The 22,679-nt window shown below is 53.1% G+C and overlaps 6 protein-coding genes across 6 annotated transcripts; 4 read left to right on the forward strand and 2 right to left on the reverse strand.

Annotated features, from left to right (window-relative positions):
* Positions 1–1,031: 1,031 nt before the first annotated feature.
* Positions 1,032–5,087, forward strand: LAESUDRAFT_651610 (cysteine proteinase; the record flags this gene model as incomplete). Its single annotated transcript, XM_040904310.1, has 12 exons — positions 1,032–1,319; positions 1,369–1,442; positions 1,493–2,356; positions 2,412–2,990; positions 3,053–3,185; positions 3,241–3,781; positions 3,834–3,967; positions 4,022–4,306; positions 4,366–4,499; positions 4,550–4,857; positions 4,908–4,990; positions 5,043–5,087. 12 exons carry the CDS (start codon positions 1,032–1,034, stop codon positions 5,085–5,087), a joined length of 3,468 nt encoding a protein of 1,155 aa, XP_040764971.1.
* A 138-nt stretch (positions 5,088–5,225) lies between these two features.
* LAESUDRAFT_758638 (uncharacterized protein) lies at positions 5,226–8,902 on the reverse strand (the record flags this gene model as incomplete). Its single annotated transcript, XM_040912474.1, has 17 exons — positions 5,226–5,555; positions 5,605–5,748; positions 5,799–5,918; positions 5,975–6,193; positions 6,242–6,333; positions 6,413–6,551; positions 6,604–6,946; positions 6,998–7,164; positions 7,217–7,368; positions 7,420–7,428; positions 7,489–7,560; positions 7,609–7,710; positions 7,761–7,789; positions 7,842–8,150; positions 8,213–8,336; positions 8,388–8,783; positions 8,839–8,902. 17 exons carry the CDS (start codon positions 8,900–8,902, stop codon positions 5,226–5,228), a joined length of 2,811 nt encoding a protein of 936 aa, XP_040764972.1.
* Positions 8,903–9,945: 1,043 nt separating this feature from the next.
* LAESUDRAFT_742984 (uncharacterized protein) lies at positions 9,946–14,939 on the reverse strand. Its single transcript, XM_040911225.1, has 23 exons — positions 14,099–14,939; positions 13,934–14,044; positions 13,749–13,879; positions 13,617–13,688; positions 13,478–13,567; positions 13,384–13,427; positions 13,261–13,322; positions 13,095–13,207; positions 13,027–13,040; positions 12,942–12,968; positions 12,791–12,889; positions 12,719–12,740; positions 12,630–12,669; positions 12,471–12,578; positions 12,257–12,396; positions 12,017–12,192; positions 11,783–11,965; positions 11,692–11,727; positions 11,512–11,628; positions 11,237–11,455; positions 10,556–11,182; positions 10,447–10,498; positions 9,946–10,385 (listed from the first exon to the last, which is right to left on the reverse strand). Exons 1-23 carry the CDS (start codon positions 14,771–14,773, stop codon positions 10,262–10,264), a joined length of 3,282 nt encoding a protein of 1,093 aa, XP_040764973.1. The 5' UTR covers positions 14,774–14,939; the 3' UTR covers positions 9,946–10,261.
* A 1,121-nt stretch (positions 14,940–16,060) lies between these two features.
* Positions 16,061–17,295, forward strand: LAESUDRAFT_699044 (WLM-domain-containing protein). The gene is made up of 3 exons (XM_040906372.1): positions 16,061–16,464; positions 16,528–16,878; positions 16,931–17,295. Exons 1-3 carry the CDS (start codon positions 16,126–16,128, stop codon positions 17,234–17,236), a joined length of 996 nt encoding a protein of 331 aa, XP_040764974.1. The 5' UTR covers positions 16,061–16,125; the 3' UTR covers positions 17,237–17,295.
* A 195-nt stretch (positions 17,296–17,490) lies between these two features.
* LAESUDRAFT_758641 (uncharacterized protein) lies at positions 17,491–18,698 on the forward strand (the record flags this gene model as incomplete). Its single annotated transcript, XM_040912475.1, has 4 exons — positions 17,491–18,106; positions 18,360–18,411; positions 18,466–18,553; positions 18,621–18,698. The coding sequence occupies 4 exons, from the start codon at positions 17,491–17,493 to the stop codon at positions 18,696–18,698; spliced, it is 834 nt and encodes a 277-aa protein (XP_040764975.1).
* A 511-nt stretch (positions 18,699–19,209) lies between these two features.
* On the forward strand, positions 19,210–21,820 carry LAESUDRAFT_758642 (uncharacterized protein; the record flags this gene model as incomplete). Its single annotated transcript, XM_040912476.1, has 13 exons — positions 19,210–19,774; positions 19,826–20,229; positions 20,299–20,401; positions 20,471–20,494; positions 20,555–20,665; positions 20,724–20,825; positions 20,887–21,077; positions 21,140–21,196; positions 21,295–21,323; positions 21,378–21,438; positions 21,497–21,546; positions 21,630–21,747; positions 21,803–21,820. The coding sequence occupies 13 exons, from the start codon at positions 19,210–19,212 to the stop codon at positions 21,818–21,820; spliced, it is 1,833 nt and encodes a 610-aa protein (XP_040764976.1).
* Positions 21,821–22,679: the final 859 nt, after the last annotated feature.

Genomic DNA, 22,679 nt, shown 5'->3' on the forward strand with positions numbered 1-22,679 from the left:
CAACACATTAATCTCCCTGACAAATCGTTCTGCCTACAAATTGTTGCATCGTTGCATTCGAGATGACTGCACTTAATCTGCAGACGGATGTGATGAGGCCTAGCCCGGAGATAGCGGCTCTAAATCAGCTGAGAAGAGCAAATGCAGAAAGCGTCGTGGAAACGGGAGTCGTGGTCGAGGGACGAGTGTGAATCTAGGTCTCAGGAGCAGTGAAATGTGCATACTGATCGACGTATTATCACAGGTTGAAGGGAGAATGAGAGCAAAGTGGGAGAACCCCTCCACTTCACTGTCATTAACAGCCGCTGAGTGACTGAACATAGGGACGCTCACTGTGCGCTAGATCCTTAATGCGCCGTGACTGCATGAAGCGCCGGATAACAGCGAAGGTCAGTCAAAATCGTATAGTTCTCCCGTATGCGTTTCCCTGTATTGTTCAGGGACGTTCAGGACCGCGAAAATGGCTTCGAAGCAAGCACTTTTGAAAAGATCGCGCAGATGGCAACCGTTGCATGAACAGCAGGAAGCAGGATCACACGTCTTGGACAAGTCGAACCTCGATGATGCGCACTGTACTGTGCAGAGAGGTAGAAGAATCATTCAATGTCAATTTCTACTTGACGGTCCTCGAGATGCCAGCTAGACGCCACGACAACAAGGCAAGGGAGTCGCTGAAGCGCGTAGTACATAACTGATTCGACACGTTCAAAGTGTGCACATGAAACCGACGGAATATCTCCAGAGGGTAGCAGCTGCAGTGGTGCAGACAATTCCAGAATAAGTTAGGGTGAATTTATTCTAAGTAACTTTATCGATAATAATTATCTCAGTTATCCAGTCAATGCCGAAGGCTCGGATTCGCCGTAGTGACCTGATCTTAGACCCTCTCTCCATGTTTTGTTCTGTGCTCTAGCGAAGGTCTGCATATCTAATCGACTTGCTTGGGTGTCACTTCTAGGGGGCTCATGCCCGGTCTCACTGTATTGTCGCCCTCGCCAGCCGCAGGAGGTTTCAGCTCGTCATACGCCAGGATGCAAAATGGATCACGAAAGGGAACCGTAGCAGAGATCAAAGAGGTCGCGAAGGAGCAGGCGCACCGAGTACGAGGCGCCTCTGCTATATCTCTGCTCGGAAGTGCTCGCACGCAGATTCAGCATGCGCAGGAATGCGAGCTGCACGGAGATCTTACGGGCGCACTCAGCGCACTTACGAAGGCTGCGTCGCTCGCACAGATGTTTATGGAGTCTTCAGAGTTCAAGTTGGAGATCCAGCCAGGGAGGAAGGGTGTGCTTGTAAAGGAATTCATGGATTTCCAGCAGGTATGTCACTGGCACAATCCATGGCGTCGTTTGTCTCACGGCACGGCAGCGAGAAGGATATGATTTAAAGGGCAAGGTGGAGAGCGTAGAGGCCAAGCTTATTGAAGCGGAAAAATCGTCACAGTACGTATCGCAACGTACACGAATATCCACAGCTCTTCACGATTCACCAGATCTAGCAGTGAGGTTGAAGCAGATGCTCCCCCACATGCGACTGGCGGAAGCATTGCCGACCGCATACGCTCGTTACAGAACACAGGACTTGCGGTTTCGACAACTAAGCGGCTTTCGCGCGAGGTTGCCCCTGCATCGCCCGCAGCTTCAACCGCAGCGCCAGCGGCAGACACGTCGGGTTCGCGCCCAAGTCCGAATGGCCGCACCGGCTCCACCATGCAGAACCTGCCTTCACCTGTGCTCGCAAGTTCCGTTGCGTCATCCTCGTCTCCGCATGCGCTAGTGCCAGCGTCGAGTCTCGGTCCGCCGTCGCCCTCGTCGAGTACATCATCATCGCCGCGGCTGTCGATCCTGAGCTTGTCCGACTTTGCACAGACGTTCCCATCAATCGACGAGCTCGACGAAGGTGAAGGGCCGCATATGCCGTCGGCGCCGTCTGGTACGGATCGAGGGCCTCTGTCGCCGTCGGCGCATTCGAAGCCATTTCCCGCGCTTCCGATGGATCCTGGCCCTCGCCCATCGAGCACGCCGATCCCACACACTATTGACACGTTCATCAGCCGGCCGGCGTCGCCCGTGCGGACGCCGCTATCGCCCAGCGTGCCCAGGAAGCCGTCTGGCCTCTCGCTCAGGTCGTCGGCGTCGAGGTCTCCTGTCCTGCCCGCAGCGACCCCGGTTGCCCAGAAACCGCCAGAAATACCCGTCACGACGACATTATTTCCCAAGGCGCTAATGGATTATAGGCAGCGAAGCAACTACACGGTGCTGCTGCTGGACGTGCGGACGCGCGAGGAATTTGAGAAGGAGCACATCAAAGCGGATGCGGTCGTGTGCATTGAGCCATCAGTGCTTCTCCGATCAGAGTGGGTGACTGTTGTCTGTCATAGGCGATTCCGTATCTGATGCGATAACGAATAGGGTCACTTCGATGACTATCGAGGATTCGCTGGTAGTAGCGCCGCGCAACGAGGCTATGCTCTTCTCGAACCGTAACAAGTTCGATCTGGTGGCTATGTACGATGATGCATCAGAATCCTTTGGCGACGCGAGCACATTCATGTCCGTTCTTGCACGAGCGATATACGAGATGGAGTTTCGCAAGATTCTCAAGCATCCTCCCATGATTCTCGTCGGTGGGTTGCAGGCGTGGAAACGCGAGATGGGGGAGGCGGAGCTGATGAGGGGTGCAACCAGTGTGTCTTCAGGAGGAGTGAGCGCCGCAAGTTTGGCGAACGGGCCGGCCACCACGCACGTCAACGGACTATCATCTCCCACCATTGCCTCGTACTCCACAGCGAAGAGTCCAACTCTGCCCGGCCACATTCGTTCCGCTGCAGAATCGACGATGATTTCTAGTGCATCCGCTTCCGGATTTGAGCATGCAGGACGACACCGGACTGGCATGGAGTCGTCGATGGAGGTCGGTGCGTACAAACCTTGGGCTCCGACTAAGCCTAACGGAGACGATACCGAGAACTACTCGCCTGTGCCGTTCCGGTACGTGCCGTCTACTATTTGCATCGACGTCGCCGTGATTGTTGATGATTTTGCGCTTATAGATCGGGCATGGACTCACCTCTCTCACCGACGTTGGCGTCATCCGTGCGTCTGGTCCATAAGTCACCAGCGACTCGCCCTGCCTCAAGTCCCGTATCTTATCCATACAATGCCGCGCCCCCAATACCCGAAAGCGTACGTATCGTTTTACTGGGAGCATTGTTTGTGCATTGACACTCGTTATGTCCAGCCTGCTGCACAGCACACTAGTTATCCCCACATGAACGGGACGTCGTCCATTCAATACCCAAGCGTTGCACGCAATATATCCCCGCAGATATCCGGAACGTCCTTCTCTTCGTCACTACCCGCACTCAATGGCATGACGCCGGTGCCGCTGCCACCGCAGGCTTCGATTCATCCATCTCCTCTGTCACGGCGCAGGAGCGACTACACGGATCAGTCTCAGGAAGCGCTCTCCGGCATGGCTGCGCGCACGCCTATAGACTACCCTGATCTTCCTACTCAGCATGTCCTCAGGCCGCCACCGGCGGCAGCTGCCTCGAGCCTGGAGAGGCAAGATAACCGGCCGCGATTGATGCAAAGCAAGTCGTATTCGATCGCTCAGGCTGGGCCGAAGCCGCCGGCCATCCGATCGGATTATCCTGTTACCTATTGGTCCGACATCCAGATTGGTACTTCTGGCCTGAAGAATCTGGGCAATACCTGCTATATGAACTCGACCATCCAGTGCTTGAGTGCTACCGTACCATTTGCGCGGTTCTTTACTGGTAAGTGCATTCGTGCTAAGCGGGCATCGTTTGATGCTCATGCATTCCATAGATGGTCGGTGGAAGAGTGCCGTCAACATGGTAAACCCACTGGGCACCAAGGGCAACCTTGCGCTGACTTTTGCAAATATATTGCGAGAACTATGGCAGGGTGATGGACAGTGCTTATCCCCAGTGACCTTCCGCGTAAGTAGAATCTCTAGCAACAGAACTACGCGTAGAACTCACAATCCTTTGCAGCGGTCCTTGTGTCAATATGCTCCACAGTTCGGAGGTTCAGAGCAACACGATTCTCAAGAGTTCCTGAACTTCCTGCTGGACGGTTTGCACGAAGACTTGAATCGCATCCTGAAGAAACCCCAGATCGAGACGACCCCTGAGCGGGAGGAGCAGCTCGAGCGGCTTCCTAACCAGATCGCAAGCGAGCAGGAATGGCAGATCTACCGCATGCGGAACGATAGTCTTGTGGTTGACTTCTTCCAGGGGCAGTTCCGCAATCGGATGGAGTGCATGCACTGTCACAAGGTACGAGTGGTGCACGTTGTTGTGTGAACGTGCAGAAATATCTGACTGTCGATACGTAGACGTCGACGACATATAATACGTTCATGTACCTCAGTTTGCCGATTCCAAGTGGCCGGGCGTTGTCAAAGGTCACACTGAAACAATGTTTAGATTCCTTCGTTAAGGAAGAAGTCATGGAGAAGTCGGAGGCCTGGTAAGTCCGACGTTATGCCGTATTATGGACGTCATGTTCATGTGAAATAGGAATTGTCCACATTGCAAGACGCTGCGGAGGGCGACGAAGAACCTTTCATTGTCTCGGCTACCTCCTGTTCTTCTGATTCACCTGAAGCGCTTCTCCTCGAAGGGTCACTTCACAGATAAGATTGAGACATATGTTGACTACCCGTTGCGAGGGCTGGACCTTACCAACTATATGCCGCCTCCGCTCCCTCCCGGCATAAACGCTGGACCCCAGCTTTCTCGGGAGGATCCTCGAGCACAGATACCCCCATACAGATACGATCTGTACGCCGTGACGAATCACTTCGGGACGTTGAGTAGCGGTCATTGTGAGTCGTAGGCGTTTCATTCTCTCTGCATAACTCAAAATCTCGCCCAGATACTGCTTTCATTGCTTCGCGCGGTGGATGGTTATACTGTGATGATAGTCGTATTTCGCATGCCGACCCCAAAGATGTCGTGGTAAGTTTCCGATGCCGTAGTACACAATGCGGAAGTCTAATCCCTGAGCCAGGGAAAACCGGCCTATATGTTGTTCTACAAGAGGACTCGGTCTTAAATTACTACAGATATCTACTTGTTCCATCTTCTTTTGACTTACCGGTCTCTGCTGTCAGTTGTACATTTGACACCCACTCTGCATCGAACAGCTTCTATACAACAATAGTACATGTAATCATATAGGTAACATCGGATCTTATGCGGACACCATTCCGTTAGTAACGACATGGTTCTCCCTAGTCTCGACGAAACATTGGTGGCACAGCCATGTCCGTCCGCCCGACTGTCCCTGTGATGAGGAAGATCCGCCCTTCGAGGGCATCGCGTGGAAGAATGGAGAGAACTCGCTATGACAGTGATAACATTGAGGTTCCGCAGTTGTCAAGTCGCCGTCGCCGGATATGGTAGATAGACTGTCTGCTCCGGCGTTGAGGATGTTGTCGAGCCGCCGAGCCTTGCGAAGCAGACCATGTGTCTGTTCCGTAGGGACCTGCTTGTAGTTCTTGCAGTACACCTGCAGTGAGGTCTGGAATGCGAATCAAGACTGAGCGCGACAGAGGAATCTCATAACGTACCTCGCCAAGCTCATTGGTTTCACATAGGTCGAATACCTCCCGTTTATATCCCATGTGCCCTTTGCAGATCACGACGGGCACCATGCAGCCAGCGCTATCCTTAAACTCCACCATCGTGGTGGTCTCTCGCTTACTATGCTTCACCTGTGATGATGTCAGAGTGATCCGACGGCGCTCGCCAAATATCGACTTACCGGCTGCACCTCAAAGCCGAACTTGTGTCCCTGCCTCCACGCGCAAGACACGTGGTACTCTGCTGGACATTCACTGCATCGTATCACCGCCCCTCCGCTCTGATTGCAGATCGTGCATTTCTAGGGCGGACGTCAGACGTCAACCTTGTGCGAAGACGACGACGAAGGCTACATACATTTGACCACCTCCACGATGGTATTGTGCTGATACCCTCTACCAAGCGCAATCGCGTAGCATCCGAATACGTCACCTCAGGGATGAACACTGAGCATACGATATGAACCCAGGCCTGCCCCTCAGTCGGCTTGCAAGCTCGCAGGTATGTATCAGGAGGTGGATACAGGGCCTTCTTCGAGTCTCGCTTGCTTCGTGGGCAGAGCAGACAGTCCGAATTCTGCAGGGGATCAGGAACGCGACGAGGACCGAGATAACACTGACGTACCAGTGAGGCCTCCAACGTCTTCTCGTTTGCACAAAGCTCACACACCCACGACTCCACCTCTTCCGCAGATTCCAACACAGCACCGCATGATCCTGAGCAAAGGGCATTTTAGAACCGTCGATAGCCATGCGACGGCGATCATTAAAGGCCATTGAATCGGGTCCAACATACCTGCATGAACACGGAATTGACACTGCTTGCACTTCAGTACCTTGCCAATTGGTCCGTTCTTCTGACATGCGAGACAGCGCAGCTGCGGAACAGGAGCCGGACCAGCGGGCGGAGGCGTCGAGTGAGACGAGGAAGTAGTCTGCTCCAAGCCTTAGCCTCCTACGGCGCGGCAGTATTAGACCGGAACTGACCTTAGCACGTTTAGCGGTGTGACCATTGAGAGGCGTCCCTTCCCGCTTGTCGTTCTTCGACTTCGAGATCGTCTCTTCGCGAAACGGCCTCACGTTCAGATCGGCGTATTTGCGCCAGCTCATGCCGCAGTTATCGCAGAGAACGTTGGTCGGCAGGCCCTTCGGTGCTTTCCACCACCACTCTGATTCTCGGGTACGACAGCAACCGCAGTACGTATTGCCTTTAGTCAATTGCTTGACGACAGAGCCTTCGTCGTCTGGAGACGCAGCACGGGAGGATGCTTGCGGCTTTCCACTGAGGCGGGCGGCCCTAATCCTCGCGTTCTCCTCGCCAAGCTTCGAGCTGGTAAGAGGGTCAGATAATGTGAGAAAATGTACAGAGAAGGAAACCAACTTCTTCCAATGGCCATAAAAGCGGACTGTTTCGGGCATGGTCCTCGTACCGACCTCGTCCCTAACTGGACGCAGTTCAGCCCCGTGGGTTGCGATGGCATCCTCGAAGGCGGCTATTTCGACGTTCGTCCACTCCTTATCGATGTACCTTGTTTCCGCTGTCTTCCACTACGAACGAGCTGCTCAGCCACAGGTCGGCGCTAGGGATGCGAAAGCTGACCTTTTGCACCCGCATTGGGTTCTTCATGGAGACGGTGGTGAGATCTCGGTGAGCGAGCCATGCGTCCGTGAAGCGGAACATCACTTCGGTTAGCCAATCCACGCTGCATTTCAGCGTGTCGTCCTTGGTAAGAGTGCCCCTGTGCTTTTCCACTGGATTTCTACATCAGTCACTGTTGGGAGATGTGGCGTGAGGCGACCTACGTGTGGAAACTGGAGACAAATAAAGATAAGCAAAAGTGAATCCACCCAGAAAGGCATATTCCCACGCACCTTCCTCCGAACTCATGTCTTGGACGAGGCAGAGCACTTCGATGGTTGCATCACCACCCCTTTCCTCGATGCCTGCATTCGAAGTTGAGAAAACAGCCTTTGAGACATTGCTCCACTGACCTGGGATTGGGATATTCTCAACGCCTGGCGCAAGAGGAACATTTGCCTGGTATTTCGGACCCACCCGTGTCGTAGCGCGTGGGAAGATGAGGTCGTCGGGGTCTGATACTGTATTTTAGGGTGTTTCCGTAAAGCATCGTGATGGGACTGACCAAGCGTGTCTTCCGCGACTGTGTACTGCCTGCGACAGGTCTCATCAGCGCCAAGTCATCAGACAGGCAGGCCAAGCGTACCCAAAATATCGAAAAGGCCACATCTTGAAGTGCTTGATTTCCATGTTCTCCTCCTTCTCCGCCTGCATGCGGTCCTTCCGCGGCCGACCTCGGCCTCTTGCGGGTGGCGCATTACTCTTGTTGTTGTTTCTCGGCGCTATTGCCACTATTTGGCGGTATCCTTCGTGGCTGTCCACCTCTTCCTCGTGTTTGCGAGAACACGGCGCGCAAGTCCAGCCGTAGCCTCGACTCGGCTTGGCAAGGAGAGGAGGATTGACACAGCTCATATGGAAAAACTTCTTACACCTGTCGCATTGCACGGTCTCGGCTCTGTATGTGCCGTGTTGAGCTCTCATCAGCATCCCCAGAGTTACTGTAAAATGAACACTTACGGCGCGCACCACTTTGTGCACGTCTCACAGGTCCTGAGCGTGTCAGTGAGGTCGGGTACAACTTCCTTTTCCGCCACTACGTATTCATATCGTTCAACCAAAACCTTTCGAATATGTTCTGGTACTGACTCCTGTGTCAGAAAGCGGCACGCTACTGGTGTGAACAAATACGTACAGTTCCGTACGATAGTCGATGGTATCACTTCGAATTCTTTCCGGATCCACGGGTCGAATAGACGGGTGAAGTAAAATCTGTCGGGGCGTTTCTTCCAACCAGCCAAATCCGAGATTTTATCTCGGTGTAGGACGTAGCATTTGCCACGAATTTGGCTGAGATCGCAGACCTCGGAGAATATTGCGGCGAGCAGGAGGCGGCAGTCCGCGCTCGCGCGATCGCTCACGTCGCTGGGACGATAATACCATGCTAGACGAACACGGGTAAAAGGTTGACTGGGGTTTCCGTCCTTGTCGAGAGTTGGAATTCCCTGTGCGGGCAGGAATTCCATGATACGAGCCACGGAATACGGAGTGCCATCTCGAATTGACCAGCTGGGAGAGCAATAAACGTGGTCTGGGGAAAAATCAGCGCTCGCCAGTCTTGGATAGAGCATATTGGGCAGGATTACCATTAACTTTCACCGCATCACCATTTTTGAGGCTGATGTAGAAGGGCGAGGGGGAAGGTGGCATCGTTAGCGCTGGCGAGAATGGCACGAATTCGACGGGCAGGGAAAATACGGCCTCCTGGACCGATTAAAATAGGCGAAGCAGCTCTCGAAGCTGATGCCCAAAAGAGCAGAGGGGTGGGAGTATTTTCCGTGAATGTGGGAGACGCTTGCGTGGTGGGGGTATGAAGGTGAGATGCGTACTTGCGGGCTACTGAGGGAGCCGGACCTGTTCACTGAACCTAACGAGATAAAACTCCGACGATCTGTGCGCGGAACCACCTCGAACGACTCCTCCTGCCTTTCCTCCATCCTCTCACCCAGTTTTCCACTCCCTTCAATCGAGGAGACTCATAGAACATTCATTACGAATTTCTCAAAATTTCGTGCGGTCTCGACGAGTGCGGAGGGAACCCGCTGACCATCGGGCGGCGCCACCGCTGCCGGGTTCGCAGCGCATTGACCTCGCGAATTACAAACCGGTTGCCTTTCTTGTTGTCTGTGAACCCGCCTCCCTGTCCATCGCGCTGAATAATCTAGCCCGACACTTTCACAGACGATAGCTCTAAGGCTGTTGAGTGTGGAATTAACCAGAATTTTCTGCATTGACAGAGACCACACGAGCACTTCACCCCCACCTCCCAGAAGGCGGCGCTTCTTTCTGTGGCAACTCATAAACCACAGAATGGGTTCGGCAATCACCGAAAGCAGGCATCCTCGAAGGCCACTGGCCTAACTTAACGCTGTCGGACTCGCTTCGACTGATTCATGGCCGACATTTCTCTAGACGAAAACCAGTCTGAGCCTTTCATCACTTACGAGTTGATGCCACATTGATTGCTACCCACGGCCACATATCAGTACCCGTCTGATATGCTCGCGTCACTCAGGCTTAGGACCGGCATCGCTCGCCGATCGGCCAATGTTGGGCGGCTGGCCGCCGGAAAGGCCTAGAGCGACCGCTATCTCGGTTGCAGAAAGCATTCTCTGGCACAAACCTATCTGTGAGGAAACCACAGCCGTAATCAAAGACAGCTGGCAGGCGGAAAATAGTCGGTCATGCTCGTAGCCAGGACGGGGAATGCATATTTTCAGCTTGTATCATGTGGCACAAACAAGAAGGTATCGTAGATTCTATTTTGGAGCACTAAGGCAGGGTGGTATCGACTGAAAGCTAATATTATAGGCGACGCAGCAGGGTATTCGTGTGCATACGGAGGATGGATGATACATCGATACATGGTCGTTATAGATGACTTGACGTACGTTTAATGCGGCGGATGCGGTCCGTTCGGCGATAGCGAGGACCAACTGTACAACATGCCGGAGTCCCAAGATATAACAAACCTCAGAGAAGAAAGACGCCATGAAGCCATAATTGCCGCTATGGAGGCCGTGGCGGTCGTGGCTGTTCCGTGATTGATGATGCTCGTTGTTGCTTTCGTCGCTCGTCCGCGATTGCGAGCATGCTCTGCAAGCTCTTTTCAAGCACAGGTTTCGTGAGAACGCTGCGACATGCCAACCGAATAAGCAATCAAAGCTTGTAGGAGAAGAAAGCCGAGCACATACTGATCAGCCCCAGCCTCGAGGTATTCTTGCTGGTCAGAGAGCAGTGCGTTACCTAGACGACGAAGCGCATCAAGAATTGCAATGGACGCAAACGCATGAAACTACGTGCCAGTAACACCAACGACAAAGTCACGCCTACCCATCTCTCGTAATCGCCCGACCAAGTCCAAACCAGACAGAACCGGCATCTGGTTATCGAGGAATACCACCGAGTACCGATACTCGTCCCCTGATGGCGGCTCGGCATCTATTGATAGGCCAGTGCTGCCGGTGTCTTCGGAGGACGGCGTTGCGTGCTGTCCGTTCTGCTCGGTTCCCAGAATCATCTCCAGCGCTATCTCCCCGTTCTCCGCAGTTGCCACCTTGCAGCCGATGCGTGTGAGCATCCGCGACATCAGCAGGCGCGTGAGAGGGTCATCGTCTACCACGAGGACCTTGAGAGGAGCCTCCTGCTCGGCTGAAGAGCCTGCCGCGCCAGCTCCGGTAAACGATGCTGCAGATGATGGCGCTGGCGACGGCGGAGGATTAAGGGAAGATGCCTGCGGTCCTAGCAGCTGTGATAAACGCGGGCGAGTAGTCGCCGACGAACTATCTTTGCTCAAGAGGGGCGGTTCCAAAGCTGTCGGCGTTGTGATGTCCCCGACAATAGCATGAGTCCCCGTGGACGGATCGCCAATGGTTCGTGTGAGTACAGGAGAGCGTTCGCCGCGCTTCGTGGAGATCTCGACCAATCCGCCTACGAGACTGCATCAGGCTGCCTCACATGACTTCCCAAATCGTACATGCTCACCTTGCTCCATGATACTATGGAGCGCAGAGGACGAGCGAGACCCCTGAGACTGAGCTTGCAGCGCAGCATGGAGCTCGGGGTGATCTGGTAATATATCGGCTTGTGTGATACAACTTGGAGGCATCGTTCTGGTCGCGCTCGATGGGGTGCCGAAAGCATCAGCGTGCAGTTCCGCCGGCATCATAAGCGCCGGTATGGCTTTGATTCCCACTCCAAGAGCTACATATATGCGTGATCAATCATCGATAATATACCATCGAGCCGAAGCTACTCACGCAATTCGACCCAGAAGGTGGACCCTTGGCCAACCTTGGACTTCACGCCCAGTCTGCCGCCGGTAAGCTTGACGATCTGGCGGACGAGAGCCAAACCAAGTCCCGTGCCTTTGCCGCCTTTTGCGAAACGTCGAATGTCAGGATCTGTAATGTGACGTCAAACAGTACTGAGCTGCGTGCCTTGCAATCTGCCCTGCTCCGTCTGGTTGAAAGCGCCTGGGAAATCAAGTGTCAACGCCACCCGTCAGGCACTGTGTCTGACACAACTTACTGAAAAGCTTGCTCTGGACCATGTCTTTCGGCCGTATGCCGTAACCCGTGTCAGACACCTCGATTCGCACGACAATCCATTCTAGAGAGGGTGGCTTGGAATAGACGTTATTATGCTGCGTGAGATGCGTAGCCGACAACCGGTGGGGAATTGGTGGAGATTGTCCTTCTTTATATTTCTTGCCTGCCCAGCCGCGGTTAGACTTTCGACACAAGGGAATACACTAATATCTACCTTCCCACTGAGCAGACTCAGGCGGCAGAGAGGTCATTGGACGCCCGCTTTCTTCGCTCGGCCGTCTGCCAATGTCATCCAAACTCGCATTGTCTTCCGGTGACTCCATTTGCGGCAGGATCAACCGTGTCCGGATCGTGAGCTTTCCTCCGGCCGGAGTGAACTTGCAAGCGTTACTGAACACGATTGCAAACCATTCTGATTCAGCGTCTGCTACCTCGCATGGCAACTATTACATACCTGGCGAGGTTGGTAATGATTTGTCGGAGACGCGTCTCGTCTCCAACTACGAAACCATCTTCATCCGGTTGTTCCCGTATGCGCTTATCGATGACGGCCTGGCTCTCTCCTAGAGCGTCATATAAGGCTCTGCGTGCAACCTGAGGAAGAGATCGATGCGCGTTCAGCGGCATAGCTAGGGGCGAATGATGGATCATAAATGAAGTGCCCTTACATCATCGACATTCTTGTCAAGTTCAGTAACAAACTCCAGGCCGCGAGCATCAGTGGCCAATTGCAGAGGAACAAACATAGATCGCATGACTTGGTGGAACGAATACGGCTGCCGCACCCACTTCAGATACACACAAAATCGGCGTGTGCGAGAACTCACTTTCAGAACAAACTCAAAACGCCCACTGTCCATGCGGTTGCTATATTCTTGTCAGTGCGCGGTGCTTACGGGGAAAGATGGCTACTCACAAGTCGAGCACATCGTTCAGAACTGGACAAACCAGTTAGCGGGGAAAACCGTATGTGAAGCAGGCAGCCGACCTTTGGACATCATGCTCAGGCTGCCCTCCAGCGCGTTGAACTCGATATCTTGCGATCTTGCAATCGAGCCGTTCGCTTCCATATTCTGCACAGCCAACACTGCCGACGAAGCGTAAGTAAAAATCGTACTCAATCTAACAAGACAACCTACACGCCGTATTTAGTGGAACTCGGACCTGTGCAATCACAAACATCAATAAGCAACGGTACCAAGAAGAGCCTAAAAAGTCACTTATCATGGAATACATAACTTTCAATCAAATTTGTCAGATAAGGGAAGAGACAGCTCAGTTGGAGAACTTACGAGGTGAGCCGACGCTTCGAGTCAGCCGCTTTACGCTCGTTGACTTGTGCCTTCTGGGTAGCTCTAAATTGGATCTTGAGCTGATCGCGGAGCGTGTACAGGCGCCGCTCTGCCTAATTACTCCGTCAACAAGAATAATCCATCGCAAATGAGCGCGAATGCTCACGTTCTCCCGCGTGTAATGAATGTAGAGCAAGAAACTTTGGAATAGCAAGAAATTGATCAGATCTATCAGAATGTCAGAATGGCGGCGCCAGGGGCCCGGAGGACCGGAACATGATACACTTACTCCGGATAAAACTTGGATGATACGGGAGAGTCAAGGAACAAGCACTAGGCGAAGATTATCAGCGTTACGGCCGCCGAGCTAATAATGGACGTACATGATGAAAAATATGAAAGCGCAGGTTGCAGCAGGGATGCGGTTTAATTTAAGACCAAACAATCCAACGGTTTGGAGAGCGGACGTGTAGCTGTATATTGTGAGTGATCTGTACGACCGCTAAAGGCTGAGATACTCACTAGAAGAGTGTCAAAAAGTCCTTGTTTCCTTTATTAAGGAGCGCCGGTGAGCCATAATAGCCGACAATATACCTGTGGAGAGGCGAGATATCTTAGCTCGTAGTCCATCTGCGAGGCGCAACCTCTGCTTACATCAAGATGATCTGGTATATAGCCCACATCCAGGTTGCAAAAGATAACCAGATTTGATAGAAGATCTCCCGGTCTCGAGGGAAGTCCCACATGACAAATGCCAGTACTGGGAAAGTAATAGCGGGCGAGACCTAAGGCGACAACTTTCGTCACACGAACGTCAAGTATGAGGAAAATCAATTTACCCCATAATAGAAGATCTTGTCTGCTAGGGTGATCGGCTTTTGGAGCTGGAGAAATCCAATAGCCAAGACCCAGTTGACAATGAGGAACGCCGAAGACCAGAAAGCTAGGTTCTGAAAGCAAGCTATATAATGCTAAGCGCATATAAATTCGTTACATTAGCGTACCTTTCGAAGGAACCAATTTTCCTTGATATAATGCATCTCTGCCTTCTCATTCTCGAAATGATTGATGAAAAAGTCATGAATGACTGGCCACACACGATAGCGCAAGAACAGGAGGGGTTGAATCGTCCAGAAACCGGTAGCTTGCAGAGCGAGACTGTCTCTGTCGGTGTTCGTGCCGCCGAGCTGGTTGCTCGATTTCTCCGCCGGTGCACCGCCATGCTCGGAGTGTGTCATAGAAGAGCTCTTGACCTCATCCGACCACTCGCGGTCCACAACCACCTCATCTACCACCTCATCGTCCGTATCCCCCTGTGTCTCCAGATGCCTCAAGTACCCATGGCGGTAGCTGTCTCCGCTATCATCATGTTCCAGGGCGGACTCCGACGTAGAAGGCGCGGTGCCGTTGCCTATCCTCCGTTTGAACTGTGCCCAATGCACGCGAAGGCCGCCATTCACCCGTGCATTTTTCCTATTTTTACTTCGCCGGCCCAATGACGGGGAGGGTTGGGTGACGGGGGTGGGGAGGAGGGGCTGGACGGTGGCATTTGAATTGACAGGAGCGGTGTTCACGGCGCCCGTGTCCTTCTCCGCGCTGGACCTGCCAATGTTGGGCAGGGGGACCTCGTCTCTGCCGTCAGCGGTGGTGGCCAGGGATCCGCGAGAATGAAAGAGCATCGTAGGGAACTGCGCGGTCGCTGCGCGCGACGGAGAGGGGAGTAGTTGACCACGGCGTAGACGCTGGAGGAAGAGCAAAGTGTCACGGACATTTCTATATTCAATGCTTCCGCACAGGCACCGCGAGGCGCTCGGCGTTGCCCCACGACGGCCAAATTGTCTAACTGAATCCTCCCTGGTAACATTTGTGCCGCGCCATCGGATCGACCGGCATCCCTGCGTCCAGACAGAAAGAGGCAGCGCATTTCCATTTCGGGACTTATCCAGCATCGTTGAATTTCAACTTCGCGGAGATAAGTCCCTCAGGCTTATGACGTCACGTAACATGTACACGTCGGGGCGGTTCACACATGCATGCGCCCTGCGGCTGAGATGCATCAGGCGGTCCAGCTCTCTCTAGGCACGTCGCTGCGCCGTACATTAAGCGACGCCTCGCTTGGGTGCCAACGCCAGCCTGTCACCATACGAACGCTAAGTCCGCACCGTGCGCACGAGTGCGACGCCATTCAGGCGTGCATCTCTTCAGCACAGGCTGGACTTTTGTCGAGCGGGGTCTAGATCTGGAGTCGTTTGCGGAAACAAACAGCGGCTGCACTTGTAACGGACGTCACCGCTGCCGACGTCGCACTCGGCAGTGAGGCGAGAGCTCGACCAAGCATCTTCGCTCCAGTGGGTTGATAGTACCTGATCGGATGTCGCGAAGCCATAGCAAGCTCGATCCGGACCCCTATGAATCTTCTGCAGAACTTCCAACACTTTCAAGGTATGTGCAGCAGAATACATACTGCTCATCACGTTGTGGCCCGCATATTTCCACCGATATGATGTTCGGGTCCTCGGGATTTTGAAACACCTGGTACGCCGAACATTGCTCGTCGTCATCAGCTCTGGCTCTATTCAGAATGGCGCTGAATCGCAGTGTTCGTCAGCGTCACGTCAGTGGCCGGTAAATCCCAGATGACTAGTATTGCATGCGTCCGTGCCGCATGTTTAACGTCAGAATCAGTCGAGCATTCTGGCCAGCAGTGGCAGATATCTAGCCGTGCAGCATCATAAAATCGGTACAAAGAAAGGATATTTTCACCAAACAAGAGGTGGATAGGCCATGACATCGACGAGCCGGGCAAATGGCGCTCGCGGACCTGTGAGATCGCCGATTTCCTCGATCAGAGCTTCCGTGTGGAGGGATCGTAGTTTCCGGATTGTTCGGACACGCTGACTAAGCAACCTGAGTGCGATCAGTAAGCCGAGGCATGCCCGACCTCATCATTCGTAACCTTTGGAGTGTACGTGTCCGTGTGCACAGCCGCATTCATCTTTTACACCATACCACCACATACCCATCGTACATCATGTCTTCTAGCGATACTTCACCTATAGAGATTACCGTGACACATCGGGGCGTTGCACACCGCCTCTCACTTCTGCCGGATGATACTATGACTGTCCTACAAGCTCGTCTTGAAGAACTCACATCAGTACCCCCTTCCCTTCAGAAGCTGCTTTACAAGGGAAAGAAAGCCAACATTAAGGACGATGTTACCCTCACGCAGGCCGGTCTGAAGAACGGGATGAAAGTGCAGATGCTCGGGACCACTTCGGAGGAGTTGGGCAGCCTGCGGGCTGTGGAAGACGAGCGTGCAAGGAAAGAGCGCATCATGCGAGAAAGAGCTAAGAAAGCACCCGTAAAGGTACGCCAAATATATTCATATAACATCTGTGGCGTTTATACTGAACAAATTGTCCGATTGCAGGTCCGCTCCACCGGCTCGTCATCCTCATCAGCCTTAAACTACAGATTCCACCGCATAGAACCCCTCGCGCATCTCCCGGAGCCACCCACTGCTACCGCCTTCCTCACGCGCCTCGCAAATGACCCTGCCATCCTACACGTCATGCAGAAGCATCAGTTCTCCGTGGGCGTCCTGACCGAGCTCGCGCCACATGAGCAGCCTGGCTTGCTCGGCCTCAACGTAAATGCTGGACAGGCGATCAAGTTGAGGATACGCACGGATCGCTACGACGGATTCCGGCTCTACAAGGACGTGCGGAGGGTGCTCTGCCACGAACTCACGCACAACGTGTGGGGAGATCATGATAATAACGTACGTGCCATCTCTTATATTCTGACCCATCTCCTTCTGACACGCTTTGAAGTTCAAGGAGATGAACTCGATGCTGAACCGAGAAGTAGTCGAATTCGAGCGCTCGATGGCAGAAGGCACGCATCGCTTCATCGAAGGTGGCGTATATCAGCCCTCTTCCGAGCTCGAGCTTGAGGCGGAAACGTATTTACTGTCAGAGGGCCCTCAGGTGCTAGGAGGGTCTGTGTCTGGAGGGGTGGCGGACGAGTCTCGGGAGGAGAGACGGAGACGGATGTTAGAAGCAACAATGAACAGGCTACGCAAACAGGAGGAAGAACTGGAGCACCAGTGTGGGACTGCAGGTCAGTCCAGGACGTGATTATAATGTATGCAGTATGTTTCGTAATAGTGTTTGTTGGAATGAAGAGGCTTCATTGCTGTTTTGTTGTAAAATGACTGAAACGATATGGCCACGTACAGGATCGAACCCACGACCGAGACATTGCAATCACGAGTCACGTGATAATGTATCATTTAGCAAATCAATATTTATGACAGGGCTAATAAGTCATTCCGGCATCTGAACTTGGCCTGAACCCAAACCGCTTACACTTTCCATCCATTTACACATCCATGACACCCAGAAAACATAGCTTGGAAGGCGACGCCTCCCCGCCGTTGAAGCAGGGAAAGCTCAGCTTCCGGTCCTCGAAGCGCGCTGCATCGACAGGCAGCGCAAACTCGGCGAAAGGCAAAGGCTCTCGACCTGGCCTCAAACGTAGGCTCTCGTCCATTTCGACTGTCATTCCAGAGGTCATTGAGGCCTATGATACTGAGCCCAGCGAGGCGAAGTCTGTGGATGAACATGAGAGCGCCATCGAGGTCAGCTCCAGCGAGGAAGACGGCGGGAAGCGCCTGCGGGGACGGGCCGCTCGTAAGGAGGATCATATCGAGGAGGCGGAAGAGCCGATGACGAAGCGGAGGCGTCTGAGGAAGGACGTGTTTGGCTCGCGAGAGGGCTTGGAGAATGCACATGGTCATAAGCAGCCGCAGGCGAGTCCGGCGAAGAGGGGGAGGAAGAAGGGCAAAGGCAAAGTCGTGAAGGGGAAGAAGTTGGAGGAAGAGGAGGAAGAGAAGGAGGAAGTGGGTAACGAGGAGGAAGTGGAGGGCGGGCATTTGAATGTGAAGCACAAGAAGTGGAACAAACTCTATGGCGAGGTGAGGGAGAAGAATAGTCATTTGGAGTTCGGTGAGTGCCTGTGCCTTCTGTTCCCCTTTTCATATGGATATATGCGCCATCAGTAGCGCAGGTCCCACGATGAATGCCTCATTTTTTGTCGACCGATGCGGTTGTACAACTTCCCTAGCTGGCTATATGCTCGAGGTTCTGCCTAAGTCGCGGTGTGGGGATGTTATGTACATCGTTCGTCACTAGATTGGCCTCGCGCCCTTGGTACTGTCATGCAATCCGCAACACATGCTGATTCCTTTCTACGTAACAGTGCATGGCGAGGGATTGAATAAGGTCGATCATATCCTGCGTATGTTTGACCTGTACGTCCATTGTGTTCACATACCTGTATTTTACGCTGATTGTCTTTGGTCTAGTACGTACGACTTCGGTCCATGCATCGGCGTGACTCGCCTGCAGCGTTGGCAGCGTGCAGAGATGCTCGGCCTGAAACCTCCACCGGAGGTGCGTATTCCCTTTCATATCGTTGCTTCCGTATCTCACCATTGCGCACGTGTCTGCCGCACTGCAGATCAAGGAAATATTGCTGACGAAAGAAGGCAGCGAGGAGCCGCGCTATAGGGAATGTGTCTTCTTCGGCGAGGTCTAGTTCCGACTGTTCGCCTCATCTGCGTCTCGCTTGCACTTCCTCCGCTTGATGCTTCTCTCTCGGACTGCTCTGCTCATGCTCTTTGTTGTCTCCGCACTGCTGCTTCTATTACCCTATCCTACGTCAATGCTACCTGGTCTGTACGATACGGAATACTATTGACATTGCGGTCCCGAGGCTCTGTTCCCGCACTTCCCTTATCTGTTCTGAATTACATCAAACGGCGCGTTGCTCTCATGGCCGCAGAGCTGCGATGGGAGGATATTCTTAGACAGCTAAGTATAGCTCCAGACGCCCGCGTGAACACACGACCGTGATTGATGGCTGCTCTGATCTAGTGAGACACCTTGTAAATGTCCCCCGTGATGCCATTCAGCGTCGCTGCCTGCTCCAGGGTTGCTGCGTGCGCCTAGGTAAAGATACAATCTTCTTCTTCCCTTCTTAGCATGGCAACCTCTCCCTCTTCGCTCCTCGCACCACCTCTGCGCCCGTCGCTGACAAAGCTGTGCGAATGTCCTACTTCTCGGATAGCTCGAGCTCCTCGGACGACTCTTCGCTAGACCACAACCACACCCGTACTACTCGCGCTTCTGCTCAAATGAGCCAACCTACCCGGCCTCTGGCAATCTCGACTGACGAGACGAAGGGACCGTCGAACAGCGACCGCGCAGCAGCAAAGTCCGTCAAATCAACGAAGTCTGCCGCTCCGCTCACGACCGAGGCGACACCTGCATCTGAAACGCCAAAGCAGCGCTCGAAGGCCAGTGTGCACCGTCCGACTCCGATGTGGCGGGCGCCCGCAATGAGGATGGGATCGCATATCGGTGCTGAGCCAGGCATTGACCCTCGTCGAGCCTCGGTCAATGTGCGCTACGGCCACATCCGACAGCAGTGCATTATTGAGCTTGTGGACTATTCTGTCGACCGCTGCAGCTTTGGCCGTATGACGAACAATGAGCTAGTGGAGATGCTCGGCGATGAGGAGGCGAGCAAGAGGGAGCCTTGGGCCAACGTACGCTGGATCAATGTGGGCGGACTAAGCTGGGAGGTGATTAGTGCGTTGGCGTTGCGTTATGGTGCGTCTGTTCACGCAAACAGGGCGGCCGAATGTTTGCTGACATGCGTAGATATCCATCCTCTGGCGGTCGAGGACGTACTGCATCAACGTGGTCGTGCGCGGTCCAAGGCCGATTACTACCCAAAGCACCTCTTTCTTCGTCTTCTTTGCCATCGAATTGGCTCGGAAGATGAATGGCTCTCTCCCGACTCCACATTGGGACATCTTCCGCTAGACATTCCGCGCTCCGAGTCGCCAGAACCTATGGATGAGAAGGGAGACGACTCGGGGACAGCCGATGAGGTCCACGCTGTCTACCTAAACCCCGATTTGAACGCGGGACAATCCACTATGAAAGGTGCATGGGACGCGGCCAAGCGTGCGGCGGTGGACGCCGGCACATTGGAGAGATCTCGCCCACGGCCTACGTTACAGGCGACTTGGTCGTCGAGCTTTATCAATCGCATACACAAGGTCCGTGAATTCGCATTCTCCTCAACAGCAAAATGATTTGATGGCTCACCGAATGGCTAACGTCAACAGAAGCAGAGACACGCCGAAGACTGGAAGCTCATCCAGAAGCTCAAGAAGGGCGAGCGCGTGAATGTAAAGGTTTACCCGATCTGCATATTCTTGTTCCGCGATGGTGCGTCATTTTTGCGCATTACCAGCGCTTTGAAAACGCGCGTATATTAGCATTAATATCAACGCACAGGCACTGTAATCTCGATCTCCCAAGGTTTGTTCTCCTGTATGCTGATTGTGGCCCTTTTGACGTTTATATGTATATCCACCGAAGATGCCAAGTTAGATTTCACTGCGCCTATTCGTGATCGCCTTCGACAATCCGATACGGTCCTTCGAACTACTGCTGATCCATCACTATTGGTGGAGAGTCTTATCGACCTCAGTACGTGCGTAATTCATATTCCATTCCCCGTTAACCCTGGCGATTGTCGTGCCCGCAGTCGTCGATCAGGCACTGGAGGTCGTGGAAGAATACCAAGGTAAAATTTTCAAGATTGAAAAAGAGGTGCTCCTGAAGCCGGACATGAGGACCGTGACTTCCTGTGCGAGATTTCCTTCTTTCTGACCCGTACAAGCCGCCTCACTTCGAAAATCACATCGTAGTGCACATGCTCCAAGAAGATCTCATTATGCACAAACGTTCACTGGAACCGATCAAGACGCTCGTGTACGGTTTGCGGCGATACGACGTTGACCGTGTTGGTGCGATTGCGGAGAACCAATCCGAGGGCGTGCCGTGGGATCCTGTGACCCGGCCGGTAGGATTCATGAGCGACCGGGCGAGGGTGTATCTGGTAAGTCTGCGGCTGTATGAGCTTTTTCAAGCCGAAACACTGAGATGTTCCTTCTGATCCAGGCAGATGTGTACGACCATCTTGAGTATATACTCATGAGCTTGGATATGTTCGCCGGCGTCAGCGATAATTTGATTAACTACACCTGCAATGCAAGGGGTTTCCAGCATTCACTTCAATCCCCTTGTCAATGTACTAACGCAGGTGGCTCTCGCAGATGGTATCATACCAGATGAATGAAGTCATGTACGTCAGTCCAGCTTGTAAGAATCTCAGCAATTGATGTTCCACGCGTCGCAGGCGTCGTCTCACTCTTGTTACAATCATATTCCTGCCGTTGAGTTTCCTTTCCGGATATTTCGTGCGTAGCAGATTGCATGTACGTGCTATGTGCTGCACTCAGGCTCGTACCCTGACAGGGGATGAATTTTCAAAACATGTGGTCCACCACGACACATACCGACGTTTTGTACGTCCATCGATCTATCTCGTTCCATTGGCAGCATTCCAACTCATTCGCCTTTTTTTCTTGTACCGCAATTGTGAGTGCAGCTTCTGGGAGATTGCTTTTCCCGTGATGGCTGTCACAATCCCGTTGTTCATGATGCCTGACTTGAGGCGTATCGTGCACTACTTGGAAAAGCGGATCATCAGACGGCAGGTGCGAAAGGTGCGTAGGATGACAGATCTTCGTCGGGACGGGCCTGAATATCGTCGATGGCTAGACCTATGAGTACGAATAGCCTGAAGGTGGCGTGTAGGAGTTTTTTGTCGTGTTGGAGTTTATGTTGTTTTCATCAATTGATACCCGCTTTTGACACAACCCCGGCATGTTGAAAGCACAAGGCAGCAGTGGCACCTGTGCCGGCATGGCCCGTTACGAGTTGTGGACTCATCCTTCACGGGAGACACCGGTATGACCGTCGGGGTTTTGAGAGAATAAATAGATGTGTACGCTGGCCGTACCGTCCTCGGTGGGCAGTTCAAATGAATGAGCCATCCGAGCACAACCGTTCGCAGTTCTTCCGAGGGAAATGGGTCATTACCGGTCCGCGAAGTTTCTCTATAGTCATCGACAGTGAGAACGAAATGAGGTAGCACAATATTGTTTGCATAGATTGTGCAGGAACTGTGGGGAGGTAATTCAGGCTCAAAGGCTTGTCGTGAGAATAGCTTGGAAAGGAATGATCAGTAAATCGTACTCGCCCGCCAAATAGACGGTCATAACTTTGCAGGAGGCACGATGCAATCAATTCAAAATGAGGGTTGACTGAGTCCGAGTCGGATCGCTCCAGGTTGACTGGACAGTCATGTTTTTACTTTGATCCCATTCCGAAAGATACTGGTAATGGGATTCCGCTACTTCTTCATCACTACGGGTGACACGTCAATCAATTTACAGTGAACACTCATCTTGGGGCACCGGAATTCGAGACTGTTAGAGAGAAATTCGAGTGGCAGACCAAGATGCGAGAGACGCGCGAGGATTCCTGAAAGCAGGGGTAAAGACTTGAAGAGAGTGCTGCCGCAAACCGCATTGGCAGCGAAGCGGTTTGCGAAACGCGCTTATATGTGCCTGCAAATGATACTATGATAGAGTCA

Source organism: Laetiporus sulphureus, assembly GCF_001632365.1.
Source record: "Laetiporus sulphureus 93-53 unplaced genomic scaffold LAESUscaffold_16, whole genome shotgun sequence".
In the NCBI taxonomy this organism is placed as follows: Eukaryota; Fungi; Basidiomycota; class Agaricomycetes; order Polyporales; family Laetiporaceae; genus Laetiporus; species Laetiporus sulphureus.

Excerpts from the sequence above, each read along its gene's own strand:
- LAESUDRAFT_699044 (XM_040906372.1), top strand. The coding sequence starts at position 16,126 with ATGTCTTCTAGCGATACTTCACCTATAGAGATTACCGTGACACATCGG. Across the intron at positions 16,465-16,527 it reads CTAAGAAAGCACCCGTAAAG|GTCCGCTCCACCGGCTCGTC; the intron begins GTACGCCAAATA and ends GTCCGATTGCAG. Across the intron at positions 16,879-16,930 it reads GGGGAGATCATGATAATAAC|TTCAAGGAGATGAACTCGAT; the intron begins GTACGTGCCATC and ends CACGCTTTGAAG.
- LAESUDRAFT_742984 (XM_040911225.1), bottom strand. The coding sequence starts at position 14,773 with ATGCTCTTTCATTCTCGCGGATCCCTGGCCACCACCGCTGACGGCAGA. Across the intron at positions 13,568-13,616 it reads GACTTTTTGACACTCTTCTA|CTACACGTCCGCTCTCCAAA; the intron begins GTGAGTATCTCA and ends CACAATATACAG. Across the intron at positions 13,208-13,260 it reads TTCATTACACGCGGGAGAAC|GCAGAGCGGCGCCTGTACAC; the intron begins GTGAGCATTCGC and ends CGGAGTAATTAG.